At 34.2% G+C, this 19,739-nt stretch overlaps 5 protein-coding genes across 5 annotated transcripts; all 5 read right to left on the reverse strand.

The window, feature by feature from the left end:
• Positions 1-3,408: 3,408 nt before the first annotated feature.
• LOC26529673 lies at positions 3,409-4,076 on the reverse strand. The gene is made up of 2 exons (XM_023177210.2): positions 3,998-4,076; positions 3,409-3,940 (listed from the first exon to the last, which is right to left on the reverse strand). Exons 1-2 carry the CDS (start codon positions 4,002-4,004, stop codon positions 3,516-3,518), a joined length of 432 nt encoding a protein of 143 aa, XP_023032978.1. The 5' UTR covers positions 4,005-4,076; the 3' UTR covers positions 3,409-3,515.
• A 1,872-nt stretch (positions 4,077-5,948) lies between these two features.
• Positions 5,949-6,579, reverse strand: LOC26529318 (natterin-3). Its single transcript, XM_015179275.2, has 2 exons — positions 6,541-6,579; positions 5,949-6,467 (listed from the first exon to the last, which is right to left on the reverse strand). The coding sequence occupies exons 1-2, from the start codon at positions 6,545-6,547 to the stop codon at positions 6,043-6,045; spliced, it is 432 nt and encodes a 143-aa protein (XP_015034761.1). The 5' UTR covers positions 6,548-6,579; the 3' UTR covers positions 5,949-6,042.
• Positions 6,580-11,411: 4,832 nt separating this feature from the next.
• LOC6638251 (natterin-1) lies at positions 11,412-12,249 on the reverse strand. Its single transcript, XM_002061314.4, has 2 exons — positions 12,189-12,249; positions 11,412-12,128 (listed from the first exon to the last, which is right to left on the reverse strand). Exons 1-2 carry the CDS (start codon positions 12,193-12,195, stop codon positions 11,704-11,706), a joined length of 432 nt encoding a protein of 143 aa, XP_002061350.1. The 5' UTR covers positions 12,196-12,249; the 3' UTR covers positions 11,412-11,703.
• Positions 12,250-13,916: 1,667 nt separating this feature from the next.
• On the reverse strand, positions 13,917-14,528 carry LOC26530320. Its single transcript, XM_015179299.3, has 2 exons — positions 14,504-14,528; positions 13,917-14,435 (listed from the first exon to the last, which is right to left on the reverse strand). The coding sequence occupies exons 1-2, from the start codon at positions 14,508-14,510 to the stop codon at positions 13,978-13,980; spliced, it is 465 nt and encodes a 154-aa protein (XP_015034785.1). The 5' UTR covers positions 14,511-14,528; the 3' UTR covers positions 13,917-13,977.
• A 1,965-nt stretch (positions 14,529-16,493) lies between these two features.
• Positions 16,494-17,120, reverse strand: LOC6638250 (natterin-3). The gene is made up of 2 exons (XM_002061313.4): positions 17,072-17,120; positions 16,494-17,001 (listed from the first exon to the last, which is right to left on the reverse strand). The coding sequence occupies exons 1-2, from the start codon at positions 17,076-17,078 to the stop codon at positions 16,577-16,579; spliced, it is 432 nt and encodes a 143-aa protein (XP_002061349.1). The 5' UTR covers positions 17,079-17,120; the 3' UTR covers positions 16,494-16,576.
• Between the last annotated feature and the right edge of the window lie 2,619 nt (positions 17,121-19,739).

Consider the following 19,739-nt stretch of genomic DNA (forward strand, 5'->3'; position numbering starts at 1 on the left):
TTGTTAAACATAGCGAACAGATAAACATATTTATTGGTGCTATAAAAACATCTATGCACAGTGGTTGCAATAATGAAATCCGTGGTCAAAACTACTTTTTGAGGTAATATTGTTATGAAAAAATTTCAAATATTATATTATACATCGCAAAATTTACATTTAATAAAGATCAGCTTAGATTTAAGGCTTACAATTAAAACAATTTAATTATTGTCTAATCTCAACCAATTTCATACAGGAAAAGTTAAGGATATATCCTTCTGTAATTCCTCTTTTAATTCTAGAAATAATTGATTTAATAATTATGAATTTTAAAAACGTTTAATTAATCATTTTTTTAATTGTTTGGCAAATTATGGCAGCTGAATTTTTCATCATAAAACCTTAAAGCTTTGATAAATGTTTTAAAATAAATTTCATTGTAAACTTATATTAATTTCACAGTTAAAATTGTAATTGTAATGAACTAACGAGACAATAAAAAACAAAATAACTTGCTTAATAATGACAAAATTATCAAATACGAGATGGTCAGGACATCCCTAAAAATCCTATGATTCAAAACAAAAAGAAAGCTTGTTTTTTCCTTTTTATACCATACACCCATAGGGTGAAATGGTATATTAAAGTCGCCAAAATGTATGTAACAGGCAGAAGGAAGCATCTCCGACCCCACAAAGTATATATATTCTTGATCAGGTTCAACAACCGAGTCGATCTAGCCATGTCCGTCTGTCCGTCCGTCTGTCCGTCCGTCTGTCCGTCCGTCCGTCCGTCCGTCTGTCCGTATGAACACCTAGATCTCGGAGACTGTAAGAGCTAGAGCCACCAAATTTAGTATGTAGACTCGTTTAGAGTGATCAAGTTTATTTCAAATTTTTGCCACGCCCCTTTCCGCCCCCGCAATTTAAAAAAAGCGTTTATCTCAAAAACTATTCCAGCTAGAGACACCATATTTGGTATGTATATTCGCTTAGTAAATGCACACATTTTGTATGTATGAAAACTTTGCCACGCCCTTTTCCGCCCCCGTAATTTCAAAAACTTGATTATCTCCCGTATTTTTTTACCTTATGCAACCAAATTTGGCACACTTAAATTTAATACTAATATCTAGCAAAATACCAAATTTGATCAAAATCGGACATATGCATAACAGTCGAGTTATGCATATAAACGTTTTTCCATAAGGCCGGAGTTGGCCGTTGGCTGGTGGGGGCGCTAAGGTGCTCGTATGATTGAGTGAGCGAGATACTAAGATATGCTTGTAAGAAGCATGTGAAAATGCATTTGTTTAATAAAGTTAAAATATTTGCTTTACTGGTGTATGGTATACCTAAGTCGGCGAGACGACTTACTTACTTCATTTTAATTCGGTTTTTAAATTAATAAAGAATTCAAATTTGCCTTGAGAATTATTACATGGGCACAGAGGGTGTTTTAAGTCTCCGAAAAGTATGCAACAGTAGGAAGTTTCTATAAGGAAATTTTTGGTTAATCATCAATAAGCAAGGCGATTCAGTTATATTTGTCTTTGATGACAACTTTGTTAAAAAGTTTCGCGCGAAAATGAACCATAAGGCCGGAGCTAACTTCGAAAGGGCCACCGTAAATTTGACCACAATAACTCAGAAAATAACGAAGCTATTGAGAAAAGTCACTGTTCGTGACTTTGATGTTTGTATAAGAGCTATATGATATAGTGGTCCGATCCGTCTGATATACAACCTGTGAGATATATACGAGCCTACATGCAATTTCAGCTCTGTAGCTCTTCCGGTCTAGGAGGAGTTTGCGCTGATCCAGACGGACGGATGGACGGACGGACATGGCTATTTGAACTTGTCTCGTCGTGCTGATCAAGAATATACATATGTAAATTAGAAATATCTGGTGTCTCCTCTGCTGCCATTGAGCATAATATATTTTAATATTATGAGCAAAATGCGAGAAAGAAATCACCAGAGGGCCGGGGCTAACTTCGACCGCTTTAAAGTTTGTATACCCTTGCAACTTTTTTGGTAACTTTTTCCTTACCTATAGTCATCAAAGTGGAAAAACGTTTAAGCTAAAAGGGCTAATGTTTCCGAAAGAACGGCCAAGATATTGATCAAAGTCACTGTTTTCCACCGATCGTTCTTATGGGAGCTATATGATATAGTTACCCGATCCTTATCACATTTGGCACAGTCATTAACAGATATATTAAACTAACAAATGTTTAATTTGAAAGCAATCGCGTCAAAAGTAACGAAGTTATTGACAAAAGTTACTGTTCGAGAGATCGTTCCTATGGGAGCTATATGATATAGTCACCCGATCTTGATCAAATTTGGCATAGTCGTTTATATGTGTAATTAACTCAACAATATTAAATTTCATGATCATAGCTTAGAAAATAACGAAGTTATTAAGAAAAGTCACAGTTCGTGATTTTGCCTTTTGTATGGGAGCTATATGATATAGTGATCCGATCCGGCTGAATCCGATATATACAACGCCTGCAGTATATACAAGCCTACATGCAAAAAAAATTTCAGCTCTGTAGCTCTTACGGTCTAGGAGGAGTTTGCGTTGATCCAGACGGACGGACGGACGGACGGACATTGCGATTTGAACTCGTCTCGTCGTGCTGATCAAGAATATATATACTTTATATGGTCGGAGATGCTTCCTTCTATGCGTTGCACAATTTTGACCAAAATTAATATAACCTTTTTGCAAGGGTATAAAAAAATTGGCAAAAGATTCGATTTTTTTTTACATTTGTCCCAAAGCTCAGGAACAAACGGATGTAGAGGCTAGATATCTTCCCAACATTTGTAGTCCTTTCAATTTTAAGAAACTTTGCTGAAGAAAGTTTGTAAAAAAAATTAATATTTTGAAAGTTAGAAGCAAATGAAAATAAGACCATTTTGGAAAAAATGGCAACTTTGATGAAAAACTTCCGCAAAAAATGTTGTATGAAACCATCGTGATAACTTAAAAAACTAATGATGCAGTTCGATTCGCAGGATCCGAAATAGGGTGAAACCGTCGAATTTTGCCAAGTCCTTTTTTTCGACTATCACAATGTAATTTGATATGCTCGTTTCGTCATCTAGTGTGTTTCGTCAATGTTATCGAACAATCGGTGTTGGTCTGTCGTCTGTCCAAAGGATGCAGACGTGCTGTGTCGGCCTATTAGTTCAGCAATCGTGGGTTGGCCCAGGTCGTGGTGGATAGCTGAATTTCGCATGTACAATTCTCCTCCTGTAATGCGACGAAGCGCCTTGTTCTAGATGGTTTGGACCTTTTTTACAGTAGATGTAGCTACAGATCCCCAAATAGGAAGGGCATGTGTGAATGTTGGTACCACTACCAAGACAGATCGAATTTCCTAGTATGTGGCGACAGTCAATTAAAACATTGAGCATTAAATGGATATTTATTAATCTATGTAAATGGCGCTGCTTTTAATTTAAGTATGTAAATGATTACAATTAGTTCAAACGAATGAATAAAATGATTTGGATTTATTTTCTGACTAACACCTCATAACTCTCAACAGAAATCTCTTCGCCATCAAATGACAGAAAGAGACAGCCATTCGATGGATGCACTTTTCCTACAGTCATCGTATTTTTATACACTGCGCGGCCAACATAAAGAAGTTCACCAGAACTAGTTCTTCCAGTGTAGACTGCATCATCCGGAACAAGCCCATCTCCGCTAGCAACCCAATCGTATCCCTGACCTACCAACACATCATAGTGGGTAATTTCATGTTCCAATCTGTCATAAGATATAAAGGCCTTTCTCTTTCTGGGAATCAGCTTGGCTGGAAGTATATCACCCTCATGAATAGCACGACCCACATACATATCTGATCCATCACTATGCCTTCCAGCAAGAAAGGCGTTAGGCGGTAAAGGAGAATTAACAGACGAGCGCACCCATTCTGCAATAGAAAAAAAATTATGCAAATTTTTATATTTCCTGCATTTCATTCACTTACCACCCATTTTTAGCAATTTAAAAGCTACGTCTGTTCAGCTCGATATCAAAATTTGTACTGATAGCTGTTCATGGGTTGAATTTCGTCTACCGTCTTCGAAATGGCGATATTATGTATTTGATATAATTATTTATTTTAATGGGCTGTTATCTCCTTTGATACTTATCAACGAGTATCAACTCGTAGACAACAGAAGAAGCACACTTGTAAGTAACTCTAATGTTTTGGTAGTAAGTACTGCACTGTTTACTGCATTTATTACCTAGTCATTCACATATGACGAAATTTTGTACTCTTTATATTTAAATATGTAAGTACATATGTTTCGGACGTAATTTTATCTTACTTAATGATAAAATACGGGTTAAAGACTGCAATGGTAATTAATTGATAGTGTAGTTTCTTGTTTCTGGATACTTTTTTGTTTGAAAACATATTTATATATGTGTAGAAACATATATGAACATATATCTACACATTGTGCTTATTATCTTGTTTTGTTTCCAATTTCGTCAAAATCGGGAGACTCCCACAAAGAATAAAAAGGCATACTGTGATCCAAGACGATAAGGGAGGGATCAAAATTCCCGCCAAACATGAATTACTTCTTAAAGCCATCTTAAAAGTGTTTTCCAAAAATCGAAAAAATGCTCAGTTTAATAAAAGTTTTCATAACATTTGTTTTTTAAATTACGTATACGCAATGTTGGTGGCTTAAACAATCTGACTAAGTAATTTAGTCATATATACGAGGTGTCATCTTTATGCCGTTGTCTGCCATTAAATTGTTTTTCTGGGAATTAATAAATCTAAAATTCTAATTTACTTATACAAATTTAAAATTTAATAAATCAACTAGATAACAGTAGATGACTAGATGTCAGTTTCTGGGTCGAAAACCTTTAAACAAAGCAAAAGTAAATGAACTGCTTAGCGGAAACGAATTCAATTCATTTATAGAAAGTGAGTAAGTTAGCCAACAAAATACAAAATGCATTTCTAATCCAAACAGATAAGAATATGGAATACCATAAATGTATGTATGTAACTGGCAAAAGGAAGTTTTTTAAAGTATATATATTCATGATCAGCATCAACAGCCAACACGATCTAGCCATGTCCGTCTGTCCGTATGAACACCTAGATCTCGGAGACTATAAGAGCTAGAGCCACCAAATTTGGTGTGTAGGCTTGTGTAGTAGTTTTTGACGTTTAAAAAAGCTATAGCAATAGCAATAGCAAAAAATGAAACGAATTTTCATACGTAGCCGTAGCCGTAGTTCAAAACCTAGAGCGAGATGAGAGCAGATGAAATATTATTTTTTTTTTCGCTTCCGCTCTCAACATATTCATTTTTGTTAAAATGAATAATTTTGTTTAATAATAATATTGATTAAACTTATAAGAAAGTAGGAAAAAGAACCTCTATAATACATTTATTTTCATTATTTAGATTAAGACACAGTAAATATTTATTAAGTTACTGAATACGTAACTTAAATTTGATACTAATATACAGCAGAACACCAAATTTGATCAAAATCGGACCAAAAATATATAAGTTATGCATATAAACGTTTCTCCATAAAACCGGAGTTGGCCGTAAGCGAGATACTAAGATATGCTTGTAAAAAGCATGTAAACAGAATTTTGAAAAATACCTGAAATCCTGCTCTTCAATTCGTAATCAAAACTACATATATCATTTCTTGTCTAAATTTGTAGCTGTTGAAATCACTGACTTATTTCAACAATAACTTCACGGACTTTCGTGTTTACTCAATTTTAAAAGATAAGATTGCTTTCCCCTCTAAAGACGCCAATGATTCCAATTTATGTAAGTATTTATTAGAGCATTGGATGAATAAATTCAAAAAGTTTAAACTGGACAGTTTGGAATTTCATGGGCTTTCATATTGGTTAAAATTGTAGTTGCAATAAAAATAAAAAGTTTTAAATGTTATGCATTTTATTTAAATTAATGTATGAATTTGCATGAAATTAAAGTACATAATTAAAGTGATTAACAAAAAGATTGTCTCATTTTAAGTGCTCACCAGCACCTCATACGCGTTAATCTCGATCTCATCACCGTTATATCCTAAAATTAGGCAGCCACGTGATGGTTGAACTTTTCCCACAGTCACCGTATTTTTATAGACAGCACGGCCAATATAAATAAGTTGCCCTGTATTATCTCTGCCAGTGTAAATTGCATTTTGTGGAACTAGCCCATCAGCGCCTGCAGCCCAATCGTAGTTTTTACCAACCAACACGTCAAATCGCCGAGCGAGATATTCACCTCCTCCCGAAGTTACATAGGCCTCCCGTCTTCTGGGAACAATCTTTACTGGCAATATTTCACTCTCAAAAATAGTACGACCCACATACATTTCTGCTCCATCAGCATCTTGCCCAACATTAAAGGCGTCATGGGGTATAAGAGAATTAATAGATGACTGCACCCATTCTGTATTTAAAAGAAGAAGAATAGGTAATTTACAAAATTTTCACATTATATTATGCACTTATTATGCACTTACGAGCCATTATTAGCGATTCAAAAGGTGCGACTGTTGAGCTGAACGTACGAATTTAAAATGATAAGCGTACAGTTTATTGCAAGCTTTTGCGTTGAAATTTGTTTACTATCAAATGAAGGGTATAATCATTTCAGAAAGGAGTTTGCAACCAAATTCATGGACATTAGCAAAAGAAAAGAGTTTTTTGTGGATTATGTCATTTTTCAACATTTTTTCAAAGCCTGAAATTGAAATATCCTGGATTTCCATGGCCGTCTGTTTAGTTTAAACTTAGGCTGACAATATTGTGTTGAAACGTAGGATCTAAGCATTTTGTTACCATCACCAATTACGATCCCATGTTTTATATATTAAATAATTTGCCTTTAGAATCTGAATATTCAGGAAAGAGCCATAAAATATTAATTTTGTATAGTTTATATATTCGTTTTAATAGTAACTATTAAGCCCCAAATTCCGGTCCTAGGCATTGGAAACTAAATTCCAAGTTTTTTGAAGTATTGTTTATATGATTTAAAAAATTGTTGCATACTTTCTAGAGCACGTCATATACCAATTATATCAACACAATTTCTTAACTGGAGTCGTTCTTATATAAAAGAAAATGGTCAATTATTGATAAGTATATGTGTTTACAATAATCCTTACAAACTTATTTGTTGGCTTTTTGAAACATATACTTAACAGTTTTCAATCCCTAGCTATTTGTAAATTAAAAGTGTAACAAATTTTAAGCTGAAGCGGAAGGCTCCCAGCCAAGTTTAACAATTCTAAATTTGTTTTTCAATTTTTACTCCTTTGGAGTCGGAAGATCATCCCTCAAATAATATAAAACATGACCAATCTTGGTTTGGTGTTTTCTTCTATTTCTTATAGTTTTGGATTTTGTTTTTATTTTTATATAAAAATATATAATATAGGGATTTTAATTGTTTCCCAGTTTGTAGTGTTGTGTTTTAGTGAAACTGAGATGAAGAGATTGTTTATTGGAACTGTAGAGTATTTGAAGTTCGACGTAATCGAAGTTATCTAAAGCTTTGATGTCTTGTCAAGATAATGAGTCTGTTTGCATACAGTGGCGGCAAAAAATTTTAGACATAAATTTCTTTGACGTTAAATTCTGATTTCATCCGATTTTTATATATGTAATGTCAGTGAGGTTTGGTCATTCTATTGAGATCATGTACCGTAAATTTTGTGGGTAATTTTTAAAAACAGCCCCAAAATTTGAACATGGCAAGAAAAAACAGACACATTTTCAAAATTTTCAAAATTGATTATTCGTCTTTGGACCCTAAGAAAAAGTTTTGGGTCTAGTAAAACTAATATAAACTGCATACCACAAATTGTCAATTTGGCTCTAGGATCTAATTTGGGGCCAATTGAAAAACTCAATTTTGTTTGTAATTTTTTGTCTTCCTGCAGGCAGAAATATTTTGCCGCCACTGTATATGTGTGTATGTTTTTAATTTTAGACTTTGGGTGACACTTAATTCGCTTTGATTATAAAATCATAATTTTCTTTATTACTTTACTACTCAAGCCCCCCGCTTGATATATTTGGATGAGGTGCGATAGTAGCGAGATCATTTTTGATTTTTTTACCCCATACAGAGCCATATATGGTTTTAAATTTTCAATTTTGTTTTACCTAAAACGGTATCTCAGCACAGTCGATTGTTATCAATTATTTTCTTTGTTCTAATTGCTGTTGAAATGTCATTTAATGATATTGTATGTTATGCTATATTTGTTATGCAAATATATAAAATAGAAGCCCCAATAAAGTAAACCAGAGGGCCGGGGCTAACTTCGACCGCGTCAAAGTTTGTATACCCTTGCAACTTTTTTGGTAACTCTTTCCTTACCTATAGCCATCAAAGTGGAAAAGTCGTTTTATCTAAAAAGGCAAATGTTTGCGAAAGAACGGCCAACAATCGTAGCATAGGAAATAACGAAGTTATTGGACAAAGTCACTGTTTTCCACCGATCGTTCCTATGGGAGCTGTATGATATAGTTACCCGATCCTTATCAAATTTGGCACATTCATTAACAGATATATTAAACTAACCAATATTTAATGTGAAAGCAATCGCGTCAAAAGTAACGAAGTTATTGACAAAAGTCACTGTTTTCGAAAGATCGTTCCTTTGGGAGCTATATGATATAGTCACCCGATCTTGATCAAATTTTGCATAGTCGTTTATATGTGTAATTAACTCACCAATATTTAATTTCACGACAATACCTCAGAAAATAACGAAGTTATTAAGAAAAGTCCCTGTTCCGTGACTTTGCCATTTGTATGCGAGCTATATGATATATCCGGCTGAATCCGAGATATACAACGCCTGCAGTATATACAAGCCTACATACAAAATTTCAGCTCTGTAGCTCTTACAGTCTAGGAGGAGTTTGCGTTGATCCAGACGGACGGACGGACGGACATGGCTATTTGAACTCGTCTCGTCGTGCTGATCAAGAATATATATACTTTATATGGTCGGAGATGCTTAATTCTATGCGTTGCACACTTTTGACCACAATTAATATACCCTTTTTGCAAGGGTATAAAAATGTTTTTTCATTTGTCATGATGTTTATGCAGTAGAGGGTATTCAGCGTTTATTGAGCATTGTTATCTATAGAAAATCGTTTAATGTGTAATCGTATCTCTTCCGGTGGAACTTGCATTTTTATACCATCGCAAAAAGGGTTTATTAATTTTGGTCAGAAGTGTGCAACGCATGGAAGTAAGCATCTCCGACCATATAAAGTATATATATTCTTGATCAGCGCGACGAGACGAGTTCATATAGCCATGTCCGTCCGTCCGTCCGTCCGTCCGTCTGTCCGTCTGTCCGTCCGTCTGTCCGTCCGCCCGTCTGGATGAGCGCAAACTCCTTCTATACCGTAAGAGCTACAGAGCTGAAATTTTGCATGTAGGCTTGTATATACTGCACAGGTTGTATATCTCGAATTCAGACGAAACATTCGCCATTTTAGATAAAACGTTTTTCCACTTTGATGGCTATAGGTAAGAAAAGAGTTACCACAAAAGTTGCAAGGGTATTCAAACTTTGACGCGGTCGAAGTTAGCCCCGGCCCTCTGGTTTTTTAATCGTCTTCACATCGTTTACCAAGAACTCGTGAAATGGGTACCATTAAAAAGAGTTCTTATATGTGCATCTCTTTGTCCATTCTGTTAGGTGTTAGAGCTTCGCCCTTAACAAATTAAGTTCAATACATATTATTACATACACGGCACTTTGCACCATATATAAAAAAACATTTTTTAGAATATAAATTCCTAAGCAAATCACAGCAGCTGTACAAACAGCCAAACCTTTGGGTTATTATAAAATATAAATGTATATATATAAATCTAGGTATATATGTACAGTGGTGGTCAGCGGGTTAGCCCCTTTTTTTTTTGTTTGATTTTAAATTTGATTTTCTCGGCTCCTAAGAAAGTTAATAAAAAAATTTTTTCAGTAATTTATTGGTTATTGTATTTAGATAATGACCCGTAATTATTGTCATGTCAGCTTTCGACGTTTTTTTTACAGGTGCGTTTGAACGAAAATCGGCCCCCAAATGCTGGCCATTAGTTTAGCCAGTTCTTTCCAAAATCTTTAATATTATAGTTAGACATGTGTATTCTTTGAAGAAGTTGTAGATCTAGGTAATCTAAGATAAACTGCATACCAAAAATTTTCATTTTAGCCCCAGTATTTGATTTGGGGCCAATCGAAATTTCGGGTTTTTGTATGTAATTCTTGAGGTCTCTTGTTTTGACGCCGTTTTACGATACCAATTTAAACTAAAGTAATATTTTCTTATTCTAAGTATGAAAGTGAATTGAATTTCCCGTCAAATGATATATGTTTCATAAAAATGCGACAAAAATTAGATTGATTTCATCGCCCATACTTTCAAAAAACTAGGTAAGCAAAATCTATCTAATGAAATGTCGGTGTCACAGAAATCACGACGATTTCATTTTTGGTCACCCTCTTTGACTCACTTACTGTTACTTGTAATTCGAAGAGATACAATACAAGTGTTGATAAGTCAAGTAGGGTAGGGATAAATGTGATTTTTTGAAAGTTGATTAAAAATAAATAAATCTGTTGAAAAGCAATAAAATTGAATTTGTTTTTTAAGAGCTCCAAAAGTTAGATTTAAAAATTTAAAAAAATAATAATTACCGCGCCAAATATTATTGAAGTGTTGACAACCCTATTACGTCAACTGAAAATTGTAACTGTCAACTTTGTATGTTTTTTTAAAGCCAAACACTGAGATTTTTTACCATTTCTAGCAGGTTGGCAGGTTCAGTTATGGTTGTTTTGATAAAAAGCCCACAGTGTTTAAGGAGGTATAGTTAATTCGTGCAAAAATCTGTCATTTTTTAGGAATTTTTATTGGCGATACGGTTAGTCTCAGTTCAAGTTTTGTTTGCCCGTGTGATAATACAACATTAAAACAATATGTGCAAAATTTTTCATCTAAAAATATTGAAAATTGAGTAAGATATAGGCAATCTCCGGAGGGACATCGAAAAAAAAGTGGTTTGCGGTGAACATCGTAACTCGTCACAGAATCATCGGAAATGACAAAATCAAATGACATTAGTTAAAGGACAAAATTCCCCAGGTAACGCTGTCGAATTTTTATTTTTTAATTTTTTTTTTCGATTTTTAAAGGCACTTGAAAGTCAAAACCCCCGATTTTCGCCCAAAAACCAAGTTATTTGATGTTGTAAAAAAAAAAAAAAAAATTTAATTCCATACCCGCCTCCCTTAATTTTTTGGTTCGGTTTTTCGTAAAATAATAACATTTAATATGAAAACAACCATTTTAAGAGTTCGTTTCAATGCAGATCTATGCAAAATTTATCAAAGTTTATTTTAGCAATGTTTCCTTTTATATCAATTTTGCAGCAACTGCAATATTATCCGAATGTTGGAGGGAAAGCTGACAGATTTTAAAACTGACAAACTACATTTCTGACACAATAACATTTGCTTTAGGGTTGGTTTTTGGTTGTTATCGATTTCTGTGATACACTTGATTATATATTTACATATGTGTATATTAAATGGAATGAGTAAATTTCTGCACTTAGTTAATGTGATTTACAAGAATATTATTCTATTTTAAGTGCTCACCAGCACCTCATATGCCTGAATGTCAATCTCATCGCCGTTGTATCCCAAAAGTAGGCAGCCACGCAATGGTTGCACTTTTCCCACAGTAACCGTATCTTTATAGACAGCACGGCCAACATAAATAGGTTGCCCTCTACTATCTCTACCGGTGGAAATTGCATTATGTGGAACTAGACCATCACCGCTTGCAATCCAATCATAGTCTTGACCAACCAGCACCTCGAAGCGTTGAATCAGATATTCAACTCCCTCCCAGGTCATATAGGCCTCCCTTCTGCGGGGAATTAACTTGGCGGGCACTATTTCACCCTCATAAACAATACGACCCACATACATATCTGATCCATCACTATCCCTTCCAGCAAGAAAGGCGTTAGGGGGTAAAGGAGAATTAACTGACGAGTGCACCCATTCTGCAATAGGAAAGAAAATAGGTTCATTTTTTATATCTCTCCTTCATGTAAGGCACTTACCACCCATTATTAGCAATTCAACTGCTACGACTGTTCAGCTCAATATCAAAATTACTACTGATAGCTATTCATGTGTTGAACTTCTATCGTGATTCAAGATTATCAGAGCGCTTAATGGACAATAGTGGTTCTCCGCGGGGAAGGGGTAATTGCCCCACCTTAAAATCAAAGTCGGATTGAAAATCAGAGTTTGGTTGAGAAATTTCACTTGGTCTAAAAATAGTTTGACCTTGACATTTTTTTTTAGTCAACATTGACGTACAATGCGCAGTACTTTCAAGAGGGGCCACTTAGACACTAGGATGGAGACGGTTACGCACGAGTCCCAAAAGAGGGTCCGAGGGGCGACAAATTCAAACATATGAAAAAACAGACAAACAGATAAGACTATATATAAAATGCAGCTAACTACATATGAGCTAAGTAGGAAAGAAAGAAGTCTCTGAGCAGGTTACAGACTTTGTACTTAGAGTAGATGCGCCTAATGGGTTCATAGAACATTGTCTTAGAAAAAGAAAGGTAATGAGATGTCTACATCCTCTATTAATAGGTTAAACTTTGTTAATATATAAATGTCCAGGCCAAATAAATTTATTTTTATTCCAGAACTTCTAATCAATACATCAAATTACCAAATAATAATTATAATTATTTCAATGTATGTACATATGTTATCTTCTTTAATAGTTTTAGCTCGTTGACCAGAGAAGTCGCTTCTTAATCTATGTCGAATCTAAAATAAATACTAACATATTAGATAAAGAGTACTATCTCCTAGAAAGTACTTTACTGACTGCTGAAGTACTGCAATAATGCATGATCCGATCTTTTCCTTATGGTTGTGGAAACTTTGTAAAAACATTTTTATTTTTTCGTTTTTCCCATTTGACGCCTCTAAATAGAGAAAGAGTAACAGAAAAACTTGCAAAGGTATATAAAATGGTTTATTAAAGTCGCCAAAATGTATGTATATACATATATTCTTGATCAGCATAAACAGCCGAGTTGATATATCCTTGTCAGTCTGTCCATCCGTCCGTCTGTCCGTATAAACGCCTAGATATCGGAGACTATAAGAGTTAGAGCTACCAAATTTGGTATAGAATGTAAATGTATAGAGTAAAGGGGCCACGCCCCCAGAATTTACATAAAACTAGAGACATTATATTCTTTAAGTATAAGACTTAGTATGCGGGAAGGGTTCGTTTGTATCATAATTTTGCCACGCCCACTTCCTTCTCCGCAAATCTCGAAAACTAACCAAGCTAAAGTTACCATATTTGTAATGTGGACTGGTTTAGTATGCGCGCCTCTTGCAATTTTTTTACTATCGCAATCAAATTCGGCAGACTTATTACTCTTATCTATTTCTACCAAACAACCAAATTTGATTGAAATCGGACAAGAAATCTTCAAAATATGCGTATAAACGTATTTTACTACGCGATCCATAAGGCCAGAATTGTCCGTTGGCTAGTGGCGGCGCTAGAGTGCTCCTGTCCTTGTAGAGTGAGCGAGATAGCATTTGCTATGAGGCATGCAAAATCAATTTAATAGATATATGTTCATGTGGTTTATGAAATTTGAAATTGAAATTGAAATTCACTTGGTGAATGGTATATTGAAGTCGGTATACTTACTTAATTTTTGACTTTGATTGCTTAAAGCCCCGATTTGCTGTTTCCAAAAAAAAAAGAAAATTAACATACATACTCACAATTTGCGTTTTCTCAGCTAAAGTGAAGTATTTATTTTTTATTTTTTACCTCACAAAACAATTAATAAACTGTTAGTACGATTGAGATTTCCATAGTTTAGGTCTTTGTTTTTTCACTAGCACCTCATACGAGTTAAAGGAATGCTCACGGTGACAATATGGAATAAGTATGCAGCCACGGGATGGTTGCACTTTTCCGATAGTCAACGAATTATTGTGGCGAACACGGCCCACGTAAAGACGTTCAAGTGTACTAGTTGTACCAGGTGAAATTGCATTTGCTGGAACAAGTCCATCACCGCATACAACCCATTCGTATTCTTGGCCCACCAATACATCATAGTATTGAACCCTATGTTCGCTTCCATTATGGGAAACATAGGCAACCCTGTTATTAGGAATCACCTTGGCTGGAAGTACATCGCCCTGGAAAGCAGCACGTCCTACATAAATTCTTGACCCATCAACATCACGGCCAGCTACGAATGCGTTATGCGGCACAGGAGAATTACAAGATGACTTCACCCATTCTGTATTAAAAAAACAAAAAAAGGATCTAAACAGTTTTCCACTCTTCTCCTCTTTATTTAACACCTACCACCCATTTTTGATCAACTATTCAGCTCGTTATTTTAATTACGACTGACTACTTGGCTAAGTCGATTGCAAACTTTATGACTTCATCTTGAAGAGCGGAACTTACTGACTGATAATTTCTCTTTGTTGCCTATGTTCATTTATGTAGATTGCACATGAGTGAGTAATAAATGAAAATGAGTGTACATATGCTAAGATTTTTTATCCATAACTGAACACAAAACCAGAGGGCCAAGTCTTTGACTTGTATACCCTTGCAATTTTTTTGGTAGATCTTTCCTTACCATCAAAAGCCATCAAAGTGGAAAAATGTTCAAGCTAAAAAGGCTAATGTTTGCGAAAGAACGGCCAACAATCTTAGCATAGGAAAAAACCAAGATATTGATCAAAGTCACTGTTTTCCACCGATCGGTCCTATGGGAGCTATATGATATAGTCCAATTGATCAAATTTATATCGTTTATAGGTGTAATAAGCTCACCAATGTTAAGTCACTGTTCGTGACTTCGTATGGGAGCTATATGATATAGGTCGAAGCTAGCCCCTGCAGTATATACAAGCCTACATGCAAGATTTTAACTGTGTAGCTCGGACGGACAGACGGACGCACATGGCTATATGAACTCGTTTCATTATGCTGATCAAGAATATATATACTTTATATGATCGTAGATGCTTCGTTATTATACCGACTGTATAAATATTTTTCAAATACTAAACAAATACAGTTAGTTTCATTTTGTTAACATACATATCTAAAATAAATTCAATTTAATTAAATAATTATATTATAAATCGTAAACTCAATAGGTCTGGTGTTTCTTCTGCTGCCATTGAGCATAGTAAATTCTCATATTATGATCCAGATTCGAATGGAAAATTTTCAATATTAGCAAAATGCGAGAAAGAAAACATAAAAAAAATTGTCCCAAAGCTCGGGAACAAACGGATTTAGAGGCTAGATATCCCAACATTTGTCGTCCTTTCAATTCTAAGAAAATTCGCTGAAGAAAGTTTGTAAAAAAATGAATATTTTAGAAGTTAGAAGCAAATGAAAAAACATCCTTTTCGAAAAAATGGCAACTTTGATGAAAAACTTCCGCAAAAAATTTTGTATGAAACCATAATTTAAAAATCTAATGTTGTTGTTGGAAACCATCGAATTTTTGCCGTGTCTTTTGTTTTTTTTTTTTTTTAAACTATCACAGTAAAATTAATTCTTGGCAATTTAACCATAATTCAATCTGTTCCTCTAAATTTTTGCATACTTTTAGGCTGTTTTTTTTAAATTTGTATCTCTGCTGAAGGCAGTTACCCAAAATCACTTGGTGATTATTTGCGTGTCAAAGAAATGAAAAATTATACAATTAATCAAAAAAATTTATATAAAATAAAATATAAATGTTCTATAACACAAAAGACAATTGGGTGAATATTACCAACAATGAGTAGCGGATCTACGGGGGGTTTAAAAGGGGGAAATAGGGTAATTAAGTAAAAAAAAAAATCTTTGAATTTCGCTCCTCCTCTGAGGATCTAATAAAAACTCTACGCTGTTCATATGAAATATTTTTTAGATATGTCTGTGATTTATTATTCTCATTGATAAATATTTCTATATAAGGAAATGGTGTTAAACTAATCTTATCGCATGATAACGCATTCCGCCTAGGCGCAGTCTGATATTAACATTCTAATCATGTCAAGTGAATGAAATTTGTTGTATATGGAACTATCTATAGAGTTTCTAAAACTATGACTAATATGGGGTTTTGTATACGTGATTCTGAAATAGAAACTAAATAATTATTAATTGTTACTTCATTTATCATTTTATACTTGTTCAAGAACGAATAAGCAACGGATTAAGCAATCTTATTTATGGAGAAAGTCTAATAGTATAAATAGGCAATACCTGATAAGTAATGAAAATAATTTCCGCTATTGTTAGCAAAACATTTAAATGGATGGAATTCTATTTTAGAAAAGAATTTACTTAGGCACTTGCTATTTATTCTTGATAACACAAACATTTGAATTATTTGAACATTTTTCAAGTGATTCATATTTTTTATTAATGTTTCACTAACACCTCATACGACTTAATGGTAATCTCCTGACCGCCAAATGGCACATAGAGACAGCCATGGGATGGATGCACTTTTCCGACAATCACTGAATTGGAATGGGAAGCACGGCCCACATAGAGAGGTTCACCAGTACGAGTTTTGCCAGTGGAAATTGCATGACGTGGTACACGCCCATCACTGGATGGAGCCCAAGCGTATCCATGACCCACCAAAACTTCGTAACTGCTGACATTGTGCTCCTTTCCGCCATGGGATACATAGGCGGCATGTTTGCTGGGTATCACTTTAGCTGGAGAAAGATCACCCTCGTACATACAACGACCCACATAAATTCCTGATCCGTCAGTATCATGGCCAGCATGGAAAGCGTTGTGTGGCAGAGGAGAATTAGAAGAGGAACGTACCCAATCTGTATAAGCAAAAAGAAACCACTTGAAATTTGCCACTCCTTCATTTTTATTATATGTTTATGTACTTACGACCCATTTTTAGCGATTCAACTGTTGTGACCGTTCAGTATGATATCTGATTTTGTACTGATGATTGCACTGGTTATTGCTAACTTTACGATTCACCTCTTCAATTTCGTTTACCATGGTGAAAAGGGTATATAAATGTTGGTTAAAATGGTGGAATCCCCTTCAATATCTTGATGACGAGCTGAAAGCTATTCCAGTAGAGGAAACTTTATTATTTCATGAGCTATCGACTCCAAACAAAATTATGAATGGGCAATAAAAATTAAACAAAAAAAAATAAATTCAATTTTTTAACATTTGTTTATGTTATCATTAAAATTGCATTTTTTTTTGTTACTTGTTCTCTTCAATCAATATGGAAATTAAGTGAATAATCTTGGGGTGTTCCAAGATTCAGAACAGGTCCTTTATGGACCTAGTCTGTCCTACAGAATAACCAAATGCCTAAGTAGAAGAGGAGTAATACAAAAATATGTTGCATACTTTGTGGATCATGTAATAATCTAGTTCCTTTACTCCAATCGTTACTATAAAGATAAGCGAAATTGATTTAATATTAATAAATAAAACTAAAACTTTATAGCTTGCAGCATTTATATACTCTTCCAAAAAGTGTATATTAATTCTGATCATTAGTGTGCCACCTGAAGAAAAAGGCATCTTCGACCATAAAAGGAATATATATTCTTGATTAGCAAGACGAGAACAGCCAAGAAAAGTCATGTCCATCTGAGGCTATATACTGCAAGGATTATATATCTCTAATACTATCATAAAAATAGAAAGTCACTAACAGTGATCTTTCTCAATAACTTTTTTACTTTTAAAGCTAAAAAGTGATATACATCATATATTTTCATTAATGACTGTCTTAAATTTCATAGAAACTAATAATTTTGAACAGAAACACTTTTTAATCATACAATGATATACGATTCAGGCAATTTCAATCAATATCGAATAACTAAAATGTATACATAGCTGGCATATTAACATACGATAAAATGGCGCATGCGATTTGCTTCCGGCTTAAGTTTCTTGTCCCATATTTCGAAATCCGATTCTTTATATAAAAGAAGTAACAAAACAAACTTGCAAGGCCATACAGACATCAGCGCGATATAAGTTAGCCCTTACAATTTGTTTATTTTTTATATCGGCAACATTTAAAATATTTCTAAAGTTATTAATACGAGATTAGAATGGGAAGTTATTAATACGAGATTGACTTTATTTTAGTTTTTTAACTAGCACCTCATATGACTTAATTGAAATTTCTTTGCCACCAAATGGCACATAGAGACAGCCATGGGATGGATGCACTTTTCCGACGACCAAAGAATTGTAATGGGGAGCACGGCCTATAAAAAGAGGTTCACCTGTACGAGTTTTACCAGTGGAAATTGCATGGCCCGGTACACGCCCATTACTGGATGGAGCCCAAGCGTATGCCTGTCCCACCAAAACTTCATAGTGGATAACATTATGCTCCTTTCCGCCATGGGATACATAGGCGGTATGTTTGTTCGGTATCACTTTGGCTGGAGCCAAATCACCCTCAAACATAGTACGGCCCACATAGATTCTTGATCCGTCAGTATCATGGCCAGCATGGAAAGCATTTTGCGGCAACAGAGAATCAGCAGATGAACATACCCAATCTATATTAACCACAAGAATATATATAATATTTCGTTTGTTTGATTATATTTTTATGTACTTACGACCCATTTTCAGTTCGATATCTGACTTCGGATTGATGACTAAACAGGTTATCGCTATTTTTACAATTCACCTTTTTATATTCACCTTAGTTAGGAGGAATCCCCATCTACTTCCCTTTATTTTGATGACGATAAACAAATCTATAAAGAAATTTTGTGGATTATAATAACAGTTCATAAAAATGACGTACTTTATTAAAAGTAGGTATTAACCTATAGTTAGTCCGAGACCTATCTATATTGCCAAAGATTATATAAATGTTGTGGTTGTTAATACGGATTTTGCCTCTTACTTTAGAGTGATTATATTTAAGATAATAGATATATGAATGAGAGTTAATTAATTAGTTTTAACTTTGAAAATGATCGAGGAAACACAATGAACTATTCAACAAAAACGACTTTCCGATTTCACTGCTCTTTGACAACTGCAAACTGCTGTTTTAGCGATCAATAAAGAAAACCTTAGATTGAAGGAATTTTGGATGATGCAATAACTGAGAAATAGGACAAAATAGGAAAGATGATGCAATAATTGATGTTTAGGCTGACGTGCGGCTCCTTTAATATTATTTCCCCAATCCCATACAAATATTTAAGAATATTGGGAATTTGGCAAATCTGAAAACTATTCACAGCCCCAAAATTTGAATTTCTTTCATTTTTAATCCATAGCTCTTTGAGTTTTAAGAAATTGACATATGAATGTATGAATATATCCATTATTGGGAATAATGACCTTCCAAATTTATAAAATCACAGACATATTAAACCGGCCTCTAATTACCTATAAGGGAAATTTATAGCAATGATAAGAAATTATAATAAGCTTATGGGTACTTACCCCTAAATCCTTTCATATTGCAGTTATTAAATACAGATGTATGGGCAAATAAAAATTGTTGAAATTTTATTTCTAGATATTAACTGAATTTGTTATATAA

This window comes from Drosophila willistoni, assembly GCF_018902025.1.
Source record: "Drosophila willistoni isolate 14030-0811.24 chromosome 2L unlocalized genomic scaffold, UCI_dwil_1.1 Seg139, whole genome shotgun sequence".
NCBI lineage: Eukaryota > Metazoa > Arthropoda > Insecta > Diptera > Drosophilidae > Drosophila > Drosophila willistoni.